At 37.1% G+C, this 16389-nt stretch overlaps 1 protein-coding gene across 4 annotated transcripts in view; it reads left to right on the top strand.

Moving 5' to 3' along the window:
• The window catches only part of MICU1 (mitochondrial calcium uptake 1), a 256334-nt gene that overhangs the window by 59668 nt on the left and 180277 nt on the right, over nt 1-16389 (top strand). For all 4 annotated transcript variants that reach the window (XM_047824729.1, XM_047824730.1, XM_047824728.1 and 1 more), the window contains one exon: nt 11968-12142. In XM_047824729.1, the coding sequence (XP_047680685.1) occupies nt 11968-12142 (175 nt within the window). The remainder of the gene's footprint in view (nt 1-11967; nt 12143-16389) is intronic.

The raw sequence follows: 16389 nt of genomic DNA, 5'->3' as shown, positions 1-16389 counted from the left end.
AAACTGAAAGTTTTTCATCTATGATGAACAGCAACACAAGAATGCTTGCCCTTGCCAGTCTTTTTCAACATAGTTTTAGAAGCTCTAACCAGAGCACTTAGGCAAGAAAAAGAAATAAAAGGCATCTGGACTTCCAGCTGTACTACAAAGCTGTAATTATCAAGACAGTATGGCACTGGCACAAAAACAGACACTCAGATCAGTGGAACAGAATAGAGAACCCAGAAATGGACCCACAAACATATGGCCAACTAATCTTTGACAAAGCAGGAAAGAGTATCCAATGGATACTGTTTCAAAGGGACACTTGCACCCCAATGTTTATAGCAGCACTATCAACAATAGCCAAAGTATGAAAAGAGCCCAAATGTCCATTGATGGATGAATGGATAAAGAAGATGTGGTATATACATATACAACGGAGTATTACTCGGCAATCAAAAAGAGTGAAATCATGCCATTTGCAACTACATGGATGGAAGTAGAGGGTATTATGCTAAGCGAAATTAGTCAGAGAAAGACAAATATCATATGACTTCACTCATATGAGGACTTTAAGATATAAAACAGATGAACATAGGGGAAGGGAAGCAAAACAGGGAGGGGGATAAAATAAGAGACTCTTAAATATGGAGAACAAACAGAGGGTTACTGGAGGGGTTGTAGAAGGGGGGATGGGCTAAATGGGTAAGGGGCATTAAGGAATCTACTCCTGAAATCATTGTTGCACCATATGCTAACTAACTTGGATATAAATTAAAAAATAAATTATTAATAACAAAAAAATAAAAGGCATCAAAATCAGAAAGGAAAATGTAAAAACTGTTTCTTTTTTTTCTATGTATCTTTTAACATTTATTCATTTTTGAGAGACAGAGATAGAGCATGGGTAGGGGAGGGGCAGAGAGAGAGGGAGACACAGACTCTGAAGCAGGCTTCAGTCTCTGAGCTGTGAGCACAGAGCCCGATGCAGGGCTCAAACTCATGAACCGTGAGGTCATGACCTCAGCTGAAGTCGGACGCTTAACCGACTGAGCCATCCTGGCACCCCAAAGTAAAACTGCTTCTATTTGCATGTGACATGATATATACAGAATACCCTCCATCAAAAACAAAAAACAAAAAACAAAAAAAACTATTGAAACTATTAAATACAGCAAAGTTACAAACTAAATACACGAAAATTTATTGCACCTCTGTACACTAATAGTGAACTGTCAGGAAGAGAAATTGAGAAAACAATTTCATTTACAGTTGCATCAAAAAGAATAAAATACCTAATAATAAATTTAACCAATAAGTGAACAACATATACATTGAACACTATAACATTGGTGAACGAAACTGAAGAAGACACAGAATAAATGGGAAGATATTCTGTGTTCATGGAAAAGTTAATATTGTTAAAATGTCCATATTACTCAAAGTAATTTATAGATTCATTGCAATTCTTACTAGAATTCCAATGTATTTTTCACAGAAATGGAGGGAAAATCATAAAATATGTACCCAACACAAAAGACCATGAATAGTCCAAGCAATCCTGAGAAAGAAGAGCAAAGCTGGAGGAATCCCACTTTCTGATTTCAAACTACAGAACTGTATTAATGAAAACAGTGTGGTAATGGCATAAATATTCACATAGACGAATGGAACAGAGTACAGATTCCAGAAATAAGCTCCTGCAAATGTGGCTAATTAATATTTGACTGGGAGCCAGGAACACTCAATGAGAAAACGAGTCTCTTCAAAAAATAGTTTTGGGAAAACTGGATAACCACCTGCAGAAGAATGAAATTGGACCCCTATCTTACCCCATTCACAAAAAATAAGTCACAGAAAAATGCTTTAACAGAAGACCCAAAACTGCAAACTCCCTAAAGAAAACTCCTTCAGATAAACAATGCTGGGAAAAAGCTCTTTAACATTGGTCTTAAAACTGTTTTCTGGATAACAAGGACAAGCAACAAAAGCAAAATCAGCAAGTGGGACTGCATCAATTTAAAAAGTTTGTGCACAGCATAGGAAACAATTAACAAAATGAAAAGGCAACCTATGGAATGGCATAAAATATTTGCATACCATGTGTTAGTTAAGAGGTTAATATCCAAAATGTATAAATGATTAATATAACTCAATAGTGAAAAAGCAGATGATCTGTTTAAAAAATGAGCAGAGGACCTGAATAGACATTTTCCCAGAGACATCCAAATGGCCAACAGGTACATGAAAAGATGCTCAGTATCGCTAATCATCAGGTAAATGCAAATCAAAACCACAATAGTATATCACTTCATACCTGTTAGAATCGTTATTCTCAAAATGGTAAGGGATGACAATTTTGGTATGGATGTGTAGAAAAAGGAATCCTTGTGCACTATTGGTGGGGATATAAACTGATGCAACTACTGTGGAAAACTGGAGGGTTTTCAGGAAATTAAATATAGAACTACCATACGATCCACCATTCACACTTCAAGGAAATGAGAACAGGATCTTGAAGTGATTTCTGCACTCCCATGTTTAATTCAGCTTTAGTCACAATATCCAAGATATAGAGACAACCTAAGTGTCCTTCAACAGATAAATACTTGAAGAAGATGTGCTGTACACACATACATGCACGGGAATATCATGCAGCCAATGGAAGGAAGGAAATCTTGCCATTTGCCTCTACATTGATGGATCTTGAGGGCATTTTGCTACGAAGATAAGCAGACAAAGAAAGACATACACTGTGTGGTATCACTTATATGTGGAATCTCAAAAACCTGAATTCCCAGAAACAGACATTAAAACAGTGATTATCAGAAGCTGAGTGGATGGGGAATTAGGGAGTTTTTGGTCAGAGTAGAAACTACAGTCAGAATATAAATATGTTCTGGGACCTAATGCACAGCATTGTGATTATAGTTAACAATACAGTATTATATACTTGAAAATTGCTAAGAGACTATATAGATCTTAAATGTTCTCACCAGAATAAAATGATAACCATGTGATTTAATGGAGATTTTAGCTAATGCAGTGGTGGCAATCAGATTGATATATAGAAGTGTATCAAATCAACACGTTGTACCTTTATTTTTATATTTATAATTTTTTTAAAGTTTATTTTGAGAGAGAGAACCAGCATGGGAGGGAGAGAGAGGAACAGAGTATCTGCACTTGATCTTAGCCAAAAGGCCGAGAAGTGATGAGGAACTGAGTATCTGAAGTGGGCTCTGCGCTGAGAAGACAGAGTCCCACGCGGGGCTCAATCTCACGAACTGCAAGATCATGACCTGAGCCGAAGTCAGACACTTAACCAACTGAGCCCCCCCGGCACCCCAACACATTATACACTTTAAACTTACAAAATGTTATCAATTATATCTCAATAAAAAACTGCTTTGAAAATGCACTTTTATGCAAAATATGCTTTCAGATAAAGGTAAAGAAAACTAATTATAATCATGATTGTAAAAATTAGTCCACAAAGCTTGCAAAGATCTGTGGAAAAGACCTTACTAACTTGCTGGCTCTTCTAGTTGATGACCAATATAAAAGTAAGGGTAAACCAACAAAATGTATTATTCCTTAAAAAGCACAGAAGTTAACTTCAGTTAAAAACAAATATTCTATACTTTTATTCCTTTCCTTCTCACTCTTTATGATACTGATGTCACAAGTTACATCTCATGTTGTGTGCCCATTAACATTTTTATAGTTAAATGTTTTTTTTGTATTTGATTTTTGAACTTCTGAGTTTAAAATTTAAAGAGATTTACACATCATCTTTATAAGACAACAGTATTCTGTATTTCTCTATGTATTTGCCTTCTCCAGTGAGTTTTATATTTTCATATGCTTTCATGTTGCAGTGTGGTTTATTTCAACTTAAAGGACTCCCTTTGGCGTTTTTTTGTAATGCAGGTTTAATGGTGTGAACTCCTTCAGCATTGTTTATCTGAGAACATCTTTATTTCCCCTTGAATTCTAAAGAATAGTTTTGCCAGATATAATACCTTTGGTTGGCAGTTTTTTCTTTCAGCACTTTCCGTATCTCACCCTATTTCTTTTATTTTTTTAATTTTTTTTAATGTTTATTTATTTTTGAAGGAGAGAGAGAGAGACATAGTGTGAGCGGGGAGGGGCAGAGAGAGAGGGAGACACAGAATCCGAAGCAGGCTCTGTGCTCCAAGATGTCAGCACAGAGCCCGACGCAGGGCTCGAACTCACAAACTGCAAGATCATGACCTGAGTTGAAGTCGGATGCTCAACTGACTGAGCCACCCAGGCGCCCCTCACCCTATTTCTTTATGCCTGCAAGGTCTTAGAGTTTTATGGGGTCCCTTTGTACATAATGAATCACTTTTCTCCTGCTGCTTTAAAACTGTCCCTTTGTCTTTGACTTTGGCAATTTGATTATAATGTGTCTTAGTGTGGATTTCTTTGGGTGCCATCTTGGAAGTCTGTTGAGCTTCTTCAGTCTGGATGTCCACTAACGTCCCCAAGTTTGGGAAGTTCTTGGCCATATTTTCTTTAAATAAACTTTTTACCCCTTTTTTCCTCTTCCTTCTCCTTCATGCATGTATTGGTTTTCTTGACCCGATCCCATAAGCCCCTTAGGCTTTTTCTTTTGCGTTTTGTTCCTCTGACTGGATAATATCAAATGATCTAGCTTCGAGTTTACCAATTCTTTCTCCCACTTGATCAGGTCTGTTTTTGAACCACCCTAAGTGAATTTTTCAGGTCTGTAATTGTATTCATCAGCTCCAGAATTTGTTTGCCTTTTTTTTTTTAAATCTCTCTTGATAGTAGTTTTTTTTTTTTTAATTTTTTTTTTCAACGTTTATTTATTTTTGGGACAGAGAGAGACAGAGCATGAACGGGGGAGGGGCAGAGAGAGAGGGAGACACAGAATCGGAAACAGGCTCCAGGCTCTGAGCCATCAGCCCAGAGCCCGACGCGGGGCTCAAACTCACGGACCGCGAGATCGTGACCTGGCTGAAGTCGGACGCTTAACCGACTGCACCAGCCAGGCGCCCCGATAGTAGTTTTTTTAATGCAGTGTTTTCTTGAGCTTATAGAGCATCTTTATGATAGGTATTTTGAATTATTTTTCAAGTAATAAATATTTCTGTTTCTTTAGGATTAGTTTCTGGAGACTTATTTTGCTCTTTTGTTTGATCCACATTTCTATTCATGTGTCTTCTAACTTTATGAGATATTTTTGAAGAATCAAGCACATATCACAGTCAGACTGACTTCATACAGAAGAAGGCCCTCAGCAATCAGCCTAATTATAGATCCCGTTGTCTCTGATTCTGTTTTGGAAGAAGTGACAGATTCTCTGGATCTGTGTGGGCAAATTTTTAATTGCAGAGGCTTGCCAGTTTTTTTCAAGAGCTTGTAACCTTTTGTTCCCTCTGGTGTTTGTCTGTAGTACTGCAAGTTCTCTGTGTATAGCAGCAAGCCACCTACTGTCTCTTCTAATCGGCCACCAAGTATCCAAAGTATTCCAGCTCCCAGTTATCACCCCAAGTCAGGTGAGGCACATGCCAACTAGTCTTTTCAGGCAGCCTTCTGAAAAACTAGAACACTAGACACTCCTTCCACTTCTTCCCTCACGAGGGAGAAGACTCATTCTGTACCTTTTCCTAGTTGTGCCAAGCTGTGCCAGCTCCCCAAACCACCTCCCGCTTCTCTTTTCTTTCGACTCCCTCGCATGCAAACCATGCCACCTTCTGTCAGGAGTCCAAATGAGGTGAACAGAAACCAATCCCTTGAGAGCCCTCTGAATAGCGAGAATGGTGAACACCCTTCCATTCTCATTCCTCCCTATAGGAGCAATTGCTAGCTGGGGCATTCTCTCCTGGTGCTAAGCTGTGCCTGCTTGTGGGAGGGACTGACATGGGTAAAATGAAGTAGCTCCTTTTATCCATTTCAATGTGTCTGGTTTTGGCATTGTGCTTCCCTGGTGTACTGCAACTTCTTAACTGGATTTGGGGAATTTCATAAAGATATTTTGATCTGTACATCATTGTTAAATCATTTTTTCTGTGGGAGACAAAGGCTGGGACCTATTCTGCTATCTTGCTGACAGCTAATAATTACTTTATTAGGTATTTTTCATTGTGTATGTTAACACTTTTGCATGCCTGGATTTTGTTGTTTTCCTTTAAAAGTATATTGATTTTTGTATTGGCAGGCAGTTAATTTATTGAAGAACCTGTTTTATCATCTAAAGCTTGTGTTTAAGCTTTTTTTTTTAATCCCAACATAGTTTACAGTATCTTTTTCTCTAGAGCTAATTTAACCCTACTAATAAGATATGACCCGTCTGTTGTGTTTACTGAATGCCTTGGGTGTTCAGTGTTTTGTCACAGCTTGAGCGTTTCCCACTTGTGAGTCCTGGAAATATATTTGACCTACAGCTCTTTGATAATTGTTCTTTGCCTAATTTTGGATGCTTTAATCTTAAGAATCCTTAATAGTAACTTAAGGGAGACCCCATTGGGTTCGTGGAACTTTTTCTTTGTGTGATTTCCTCCTCTCTGGTCCTCTTCCCCACCAATTCCAGCCACCTCAGCCTCTCCAAATTGTGACCTCTGTCTTCTCAACTTAGCATAGTCATTCTGTTTTGCTTGGAAGCCTGCTCCTGATCTGGAAAATAAAATGTCTCCAAAAGAAACTTCAGAACAATTATAGGCCTAACTTTTTTCAGAGAGTTACTGTCGTTCATTATCTGAATATGTTTTATATATTTTGTTGAATTTTCTGTATTATTCCCCACTGTGGGAAGGCACATTTATCTGTGTATATCATTATATTTTACCAGTTCTATAATGTTTAATCACTGTATTATATTATTATCATGATGGCTTCAACTATCAGGAATAAAATAGGAAAAAAATCAAAGTGACTCTTGGAAGTGAACTGCTCCGAAGGTGGTAAAAGATGCAGGGATATAATGGGGTGTAACCTGCCTACTACATATGAGCAGCATTCAGAGTATCAGGATATCAGTGTGTGAGTTTTTCAGAAGAAATTATGAATTCTGTTTAATTAATTGAATTGAAAGAAGCAGTGTGGTTAGGCTAGTTTCTGTTATACCAGATGATACTGAATGTCTGTAGATTTTCTTTTTTAGAACTTTAGGTTTTGGAGAAGTCAGGTTATGAGTCACCCTTTACAGGGCTTTTCCTGACCCTACTCTATGTCCTTATGTTTTCTTTTATCAGTTGATTTATCTGTTTTCCCAATTCACCTTGACTTTCTTGAGGACAAAGATAGTCTTATTTATATTTATCTCAGCTGTAGTTCCTACAGCATTTGAATGATGAAATGAATGAATGCTGCCTCTTTTCTTTACCCATAAATTCCCTGGGTCTTCACTTTACCAGCCCATCATCATTTGGCTCCACAAACTTGTCAGAGGGAAATAAAACAGGGAAATGATCCAACCTTGAACACTTGGCCAAAGTTGAAAGGAAATTCAAGCTATGGTCAAAAGATTGCTTTTGAACCAGGTTGGGAAAAAAGCCTGTAGTGTATTAGTTTCTTGTTGATTTTTAAAAATGTGTTTATTTGGGGGCACCTAGGTGGCTTCTTAGTTGGTTAATTGTTCGACATCAGCTCAGGTCATTATCTCACGGTTCATGAGTTGGAGCCCTGTGACAGGCTGTGTCAGCTCAGAGCCTGGATCCTGCTTTGGATTCTGTGTCTCCCTCTCTCTCTGCCCCTCCCGTGCTTGTGCTCTCTCTGTGTCTCTCAAAAAATGAATAAACATTGCAAAAGTTTTTTAAATTTATTTTTAGGATTTAGCCTTTAAAACATTCAATTATTTTTCTTGCTTACAAATTCAGATATTTCTTTGACTTTGTTAACATGTATAAAATATTATTTGCAAGTAAATGAAATAAGAACTGTTTGTTTAAGTCCTCTCTAAATAGTCATGTGAAATGATTACATTAAGAAATTTCTCATATTCCAGTATTTTAATCCCAGTGTATATTTTTCCAATCCTTTTTCTGGTCAACATAGATGAGGACTTCCATTTTTGTTCCTTTTGTGTTAGAAAGCACATTGCGTGCTTTCTCTGTGTGAGGCACTGGGTTGGGAACTCTGGATAATTAAAAGAATAGTGGGGGCGCCTGGGTGGCTCAGTCAGTTAAGCATCCAACTCTTGATTTTGGCTCAGGTCATGATCTCATGGTTCATGAGATTGAGACCCACATTGGGCTCTGCGTTGACAGTGCAGAGCCTGCTTGGGATTCTGTCTGTCCCTCTCCCCTGCCCTCTGTCCCTTCTTCCCTCTCTCTTCCCCTCCCCCCCAACAATAAATAAATAAAAGTTAAAAAAAAACTTTCGGGGAGCCAGGGTGGCTGAGTTGGTTAAGCATCCAACTTCAGCTCAGGTCATGATCTTGCGGTCCATGGGGTCTAGCTCCGCACTGGGCTCTGCACTGACAGCTCAGAGCCTGGAGCCTGCTTCAGATTTTGTGTCTCCCACTTTCTCTTCCCCTCACCTGCTCACCCTCTGTCTCTCTCTCTCTCTCTCTCTCAAAAAACAAACGTTAAAAAAATTTTTTTTTTAATTTTCTTGGGTGGCTCGGTCAGTTAAATGACCAACTCTTGATTTTGGCTCAGGTTATGATCTCACATTTGGTGGGATTGAGCCTTGCTATCAGCACAGAGCCTGCTTGGGATCCTCTCTCTCTCCTGCTCACACACATGCTGTCTTTCTCAAAATAAATAAACTTTAAAAAAAACAAACTTTCTCTTAAAAAAAAAAATAATGTCCAGTCTCTTCTTTTTGTTTTTTAAAGTTTTTATTGTTATTTAGTATTCCAGTATAATATTTTAAATTTATTTTATTTTATATTAGAGAGACAGAGCATGAGCAGGGAAGAGGAATGGGGGGGGCAGAGAGGGAGAGAGAGAGAGGGAGAGGGAGGGAGGGAGGGAGGGAGAGAGAGAGAGAGAGAGAGAGAGAGAGCGCACAAGTGGGGAGGGACAGAGAGAGAGGGAGAGAGAGAATCCCAACCAGGCTCCACACTGTCAATGTAGAGCCTGACACAGGGCTTGAACTCAAGAACCATGAGATCATGACCTGAGTGAGAGTGAGGTATGTTTAACTAACTGAGCCACTCAGGTGCCTCCATTGGCACATAATTTTTCATAATCTTCTCCTATAATCCTTTGTATATATGTGGTGTTAGTCATTATTTCTCCTCATTCATTTGTGATTGTGTTTGAGTCCTCTCTTTCCCTCTCTCTTTCTCCCTCTCTCTCTCACCTCTCTTTTCTCTCAATAAATCTGGCTAAAAGTTTATCAATTTTATTGATCTTCTCAAAGAACCAGCTTCTGGTTTTATTGATCTGTTGTTTTTTTAGTTTCTATTTTGTATATATCTACTCTAATCTTTATTACTTCCTTCCTTTTTCTGAACAACCAGTCTCTTAATGTTCTTACCTATTATGTTGAACCATATGACAGTGCTGATATTTGACAGTTTTTGGTTTGTGAAAACGACGAAGTCATTTGAGTCCCCCTAATAGTTAAAGAGCAAGATAGATTCTGGGAATACAAAAGTAACATAAATTATGATATGGTTCAGTTACCAAATCATGTAGCAGTTTGAAAGAATAGAATCATTCTCTTGTATGAAGAAGTTAGGAAAAATCTTTATAGAATAGATTGTCAGTTTCAAACTCTAGCTAGAGGGGCTTCTCCTGTACATTCAGGTTTTTTCTTGCTACTGATAATTGAATTAATTTGGTAAGCCCATTAGGTTTTTGTCTTCCTGTAGAATTTTGTTAATGTACATGTTTTAACTTCAGTATCAATTTTTGATTCCTTTGGTCTCACACTTATTCTTCCAATTCATTTTTTTTTTTTTTTGGTTAAAAAAATAACAAAATTTATCATCCCAACCATTTTTAAGTATACAGCTAAGTAGTGTTAAGTATATTTACACTGTTGTTAAAGAGATCTTTATAACTTTTTCATCTTGCAAAACTAAAATTCATTACCCATTAAATACCTCTGTTCCACCCTCCCTGCAGCCCCCGGTTACATCATTCTATTTTCTGTCTCTATGAAATAGACTCTGTTAGATGCCTCATATAAGTAAGGTCATAATACAGTATTTGTCTTTTTGGCTCATTTCACTTAGTGTAATGTCCTCAAGGTTCAACCATGTTGTGGCATGCAATATGATATCCTTTCCTTTTTAGTTTTTTTTTCTGAGTTACTTAAATTTTTTTGACATACAAAAAGTTGTACATAACTAATGCCTACAACTTGAGGAGTTGGAGAGAAGTATGTACCGGTGAACCATCATTAGTGTATGCCATAAACCAGTCCATCACCTTTAGAAGTTTTCTCTAACCTTCTAATTTGTTATTATTATAGGTTGCTTTAGTGAGAAAACACTTAACATTAGATCTACCTTCTTAGCAAATGTCTAAGTATACAATACAGTTTTGTTAACTGTAGGCACTATGCTGTTCAGTGGATCTCTAAGACTTACTTACTTTGTGTAACTAAATATTTGCGCCCTTTGACTAATATCTCCCCATTTCCTCCTCCCCCAGCCCCTGGAAAGCACCATTCCACTCTCTGCCTTTATGAGTTTGACTCTTTTATATTCATAATGTAAGTGGTATAATATAGTACTTGTTCTTCTGTGTTTGGCTTAGTTCGCTTAGCATAATGCTCTCTAGGTTCATCTGTGTTGCCAGAAATGGCAGGATTTCCTTCCCTTTTTGATGCTGAATAGTATTCCTGTGGGTGGGGAGTACACACATGCCACATTTTATTTATTTGTGGGTATTTTTTTTTAAGATATTTAAAAGTAATCTCTATACCCAGTGTGGGGCTCAAACTCATAACCCAGAGATCAAGAGTCACACGTTCCACCAACTGAGCCAGCCAGGTGCCCCCACATTTTATATATTTGTTGAATGAGAGGCATTTAGGTTGCTTCCCATGCCTTGGCTACTCTGAATAATGCTTCAGTGAGGGGGGGAATATAGATATCTGAGATCCTGATTTCATTTCCTTTGGATATATACCCAAAGTGGGATTCCTGAATCATTTGGCAGTTCTATTGTTTGTTTTTTTGAGGATCTTCCATTCTGTTTTCCATAGTGGCTGTATGAATTTACATTCTGACCAAAAATGTACCAGGGATCCCTTTTCTCCACATCCTCACCTCCACTTGTTATCTTTTTTTTGTTGTTGTTACCAAAGCCATCCTACCAGGTGTGAGGTGATATTTCATTGCAGTTTTAATTTGCATTTCCCTGATGATTATTGATGTTGAGCACATTTTTCATGTATAGTTGGCCATTTATGTATTTTCTTTTGAGAAACGTCTCTTCACTTCCTTTGTCCATTTTTTAATCAGGTTATTTGGGTTTTTTTTTTTGGCTATTATAAGCATTCTCTATGTTTTGAATATTAGCCCTTTATTAAATACATGGTTTGCAAGTATTTTCTCCCATACTGATAGGTTGTCTTTTCATTTTGTTGATTGTTTCCTTCACTGTAGTGAAGCTTTGTAGTTTCACATAATCCTGCTTGTCTCTTGGCTTTTTGTTGCCTATGCTTTTGGTATCATCCCCATCATTTTAAAGCTGGATATTATTCTTTGTATATATATATATATACCACATTATCTTTATCCACCCACCTGTTAATGGACATACCAGTTGCTTCAAACATTTTAGCTGTTGTGAATAATGCTGCTGTTAACATGAATGTGCAAAAATCTCTTCATGACTCTGCTTTCAGTTCTTTGGGATATAGAGCCAGAAGTGGAATTGCTGGATCATACTATAGTTCTATTTTTAACTTTTTAAGGAACCTCTTCCTGTAGAACTTTTTGCAAATTTCATAGTACTATTGCTCCCGCTAAACTGTACCTGAAAATATTTATTTCTGGATTAATGCAAATTTATTTTTTTGCATACCTAGGGCCCTTGCAGAATCTCCACCATCTATAAACAACCTGAAGAGTGAAGTTGGTGATAAAGGGAAGAATAAAGATGAAGGGGAAGTTTGTAACCATGAAAAAAAGGCTGCAGGTATTTGTCTCGAGCCTCATCCAGAAGAGAAAAAGAAGAAACGTTCTGGATTCAGAGACAGAAAAGTATGGAACACAATCTTATAAATTAATTAGAACTGTAGTTAATTACAAGTTAGAATAATGCAGTTGAGTCTGTTTCATCATTTATTTCAGATGGTTCATATTCTCTTTGCAGAGATTCACCTTTTTTGCTATATTCTGTCATGTTCTAAGGCAAGTGTAATCTTGAAATGTGAAGTTAATGGGGGTAGTGAAAAGATCCAAGATTGGTACTCAGGATTTGCGTATATTTTCCGTTTCAATTTAACTATCTACGTTGGTTCATACTTTCCAGATCTTTCAGATGCTAAATGTTCTAGTATATGTTGAGTCTTTGGAACGACTGATTGATGATGCCCAGTTGGAAAGGCGGGATAACATCCTTTTGGAAATATACAAATATTTCCAAAAATTCAACTAATTTTGATGATAGCATAAACTTTAAATGACTTCAACATTTTATATCTTTAACACAACCTGCTGTTATAGAGCTCTACCTCAGAAAAATTTCAATTCTGGTATAGTAATACCTTTGATATTGAGCATTTGAATTCAGCAGACATGAGTGATGAAAAGTCAAAAGGATGAATTTCATTTTGCACAATAACATTGAAATTCAGGGAATTGCCTTCACTTGCCAAAATGTAGCTAATAAATACAACAAGATAATTTGAGTTATTTGTGTGTTGCATGTGTGTGGTATATATTTGCAAGGAAAGTTCCTTTGAGAGATTTGGATCTTCTGTGTTTGGATGAAGTTATTAAATATGCCTTTTCATTTCTCTGGGTTGCCTGGGTGGGCTCAGTTAGTCAAGTATCTGATTCTTGATTTCAGCTCAGGTCATGATCTCACATTTGTGGAATCAAGCCCCACATCCAGCCCCACTGTGCTGACTGTGGAACCTGGTTCAGATTCTCTCTCTTCCTCCCCTTCTGCCTCTGTCCTGCTTATGCTCGCTTACTAAATAAATAAATAAATAAATAAATAAATAAATAAATAAATCTTTTCATTTCTCAAATCCATTTTTCTTCTTTTAAAAATTTTAAAAAATGTTTTATTTATTCTTGAGAGAAAGAGAGAGCATGAGCTGGGGAGGGGCAGGGAGAGAGGGAGACACAGAATCTGAATCAGGCTCCAGGCTCCAAGCTGTCAGCACCCAGCCCCAAGCGAGACTCAAACTCATGAATCATGAGATCATGATTAAGTCGGACACTTATCCAACCGAGCCACCCAGGCGCCCCTCAAATCCATTACTGGTTGAGGTGAATTTGAACAAAAATATGTATTATAAGTTAAGTGTCAACTATTGGTATTTCCACAATGATACGTTTATTTAATCTTTTGCCCTGAGTGAATTAGAAGAAAGTTCACACTCACCTTGTGCCAGCAGTTTCATTTATAAAGTCAAATTTTCCATTTTACAAAATAGAGCAAAACTTATCCAAATGAGCATTTATTTTTGAACTTTCCATTTTCTTCTCCTGCTTTCTGCTCAGCAATGACCATATGTCATACTTCCCAGATAAAAATGAAAGCTTGATAATTGTAATTTACTTAACTTGTAGCTCCCAAGGCTATAAAACCTTTCTAATCTGTTTCTGAAATAATTCTTTCAGTAAAGTTTTAGTGGAAGAGCTATGTTTTCCCTATTCAGGGATAACCATTCCACATGTTATCCTGTTTCCCTAACAACCTATTTCAACACTTATTTTTTCCTCTGCCTGTTTTCTCAGCTGCTCTTTGTCTTGTCATTTTTTACATAGTCTACATGGACATGTTAGAGATTTTTCCATCTTTAATAAAATAATAAATTGCATTTTTGAGCATGTTTTGTTTTGGTTTTTTTGGTTGGGTGTTTTGTTTTTTTTTGTTTTTGCCATTCACATTCTTTCCCTGCAATACCAAACTGCTCCATTTTCCATAGGCTCTCTTTGACATCCTCCCTTTTCACTTAAATTTTTTGGCTTTGATCTTTTACATTCTCTTGATTTTTATGTAATACTTAAAATATTCAGAGAGAAAGAAATAGAGACTACTATAATGAACATACATATATCCATCCCTCATTTTTGTCAAGTTTTAACATTTGATTATATTTGCTTCATTTTTTTTCCCTTTTTTATTAAGAAACAAAATGAATATAAAAAATACATTGCTGGAGCATCTGGGTGGCTCAGCTAAGTGTCCGACTCTTGATTTTGGTTCAGGTCATGATCTCATGGTTTGTTGATTTGAGCTCCACATTGGGCTCTGCACTGACAGTGTGGAGCCTTCTTGGGATTCTCTATCTCCCTTTCTCTCTGTGCCTCCCTTGCTTACACGTGCTCTCTCAAAAATACATAAACTGAAAAAAAAATACATTGCTGTATTGTCCTTAGTTCATGATTTATTAATGCCATGCATGGCCTGGTGGTTTTGTGCGATTGATTGATTGATTGATTGATTGATTTTTAAATAATATACTCACTTTTTAATTTACATCCAAGTTAGTATATAGTGCAACAATGATTTCAGGAGTAGATTCCTTAATGCCTCTTACCCATTTAGCCCATCCCCCGTCCCACAACCCCTCCAGTAACCCTCTGTCTCCATATTTAAGAGTCTCTTATGTTTTGTCCACCTCCTGTTTTTATAAATTTTTTTAATGTTTGTTTATTTTTGAGAGAGAAAGACTGAGTATGAGTAGGGGAGGGGCAGAGAGAGAGGGAGACACAGAATCTCAAGCAGGCTCCAAGCTCTGATCTGTCAGCACAGAGCCTGATGTGGAGCTCAAACTCACAAGAACTGTGAGATCATGACCTGAGTTGAAGCCGGATACTCAAGCAACTGAACCACCCAGGTGTCTCCCCGCTCCCTGATTTTATATTATTTTTGCTTCTCTTCCCTTATGTTCATCTGTTTTGTATCTTAAAGTCCTTGTAGGAGTGAAGTCATATGATTTTTGTCTTTCTCTAGTTTCGCTTAGCATAATACCTTCTAGTTCCATTCACATAGTTGCAAATGACAAGATTTCGTTCTTTTTGATTACTGAGTAATACTTCATTGTATATATATATATATATATATATATATATATATATATATATACACACCACATCTTCTTTATCCATTCATCCATCGATGGACATTTGGGGTCTTTCCATACTTTGACTATTGTCAATAGCACTGCTATAAACATTGGGGTCCATGTGCCCCTTTGAAACAGTATACCTGTATCCCTGGGATAAATACCTAGTAGTGCAATTGCTGGATCATAGGGTAGTTCTATGTTTAATTCTTTGAGGAATCTCCATACTGTTTTCCAGAGTGGGTGCACCAGTTTACAGTCCCACCAGCAGTGCAAAAGAGATTGTCTTTCTCCACATCCTCGCCAATATCTGTTGTTGCCTGAGTTGTTAATGTTAGACATTCTGACAGGTGTGAGGTAGTATCTTGTTGTGGTTTTGATTTATATTGTGATGTGGAGCATTTTTTCATGTGTCGATTGGCCATCTGGATGTCTTCTTTGCAGAAGTGTCTGTTCATGTCTTTTGCCCATTTCTTCACTGGATTATTTGTTTTTTGGGTGTTGAGTTTGATAAGTTTTCTATAGATTCTATCTGATATGTCATTTGCAAATATCTTCTCCCATTCCATCGGCTGCCTTTTAGTTTTGCTGATTGTTTCCTTTACTGTGCAGAAGATTTTTATTTTGATGAGGTCCCAATAGTTCATTTTTGTGTTTTATTTTTAATTAAAAAAAAATTCTCAGGTGCAAAGAGCTGTCACTCAGTTTATGCTATACCATTGTTGTACATGCTCCTCTGTTTAATATTTATATTCTTTTATCTAGTTCCATTTGATTTATTTTTGATTTTTAAATTTTTAATTTTATTTTTCCCTCTGGAACTTTAAGTCCTGAATTCAGAAAAATTTGCATACTGCTTCACTGTTGCTTCACTGTAATTTATTTTCTTTTGGAACTCTTCTTAAATGTATCTTGAATGTTCACAACCTATACTGTATATCTTGTAGCTGTTCTGTTATATATTTTTTATTTTATTAGAGAGAGAAAGAGCACAAGCAGGGGAGAGGGAAAGCTGGAGAGAGAGAAAGAGAGAATCCTAAGCATGCTTCAGACTCAGTGCGAAGCTTGATCCCACAACCCTGGTATCATGACCTGAGTTGAAATCAAGAATTGGACGCTCAACTGACTGAGCCACCCAGGCATACATACCTGTTACAGTTTTTCTCATGAGTTCTTTTCCTAATCTCCTAGGGTCTCTTTTTT

This window comes from Prionailurus viverrinus, chromosome D2 (assembly GCF_022837055.1).
Source record: "Prionailurus viverrinus isolate Anna chromosome D2, UM_Priviv_1.0, whole genome shotgun sequence".
In the NCBI taxonomy this organism is placed as follows: domain Eukaryota; kingdom Metazoa; phylum Chordata; class Mammalia; order Carnivora; family Felidae; genus Prionailurus; species Prionailurus viverrinus.
This window is presented reverse-complemented; position numbering and strand designations above follow the sequence as displayed.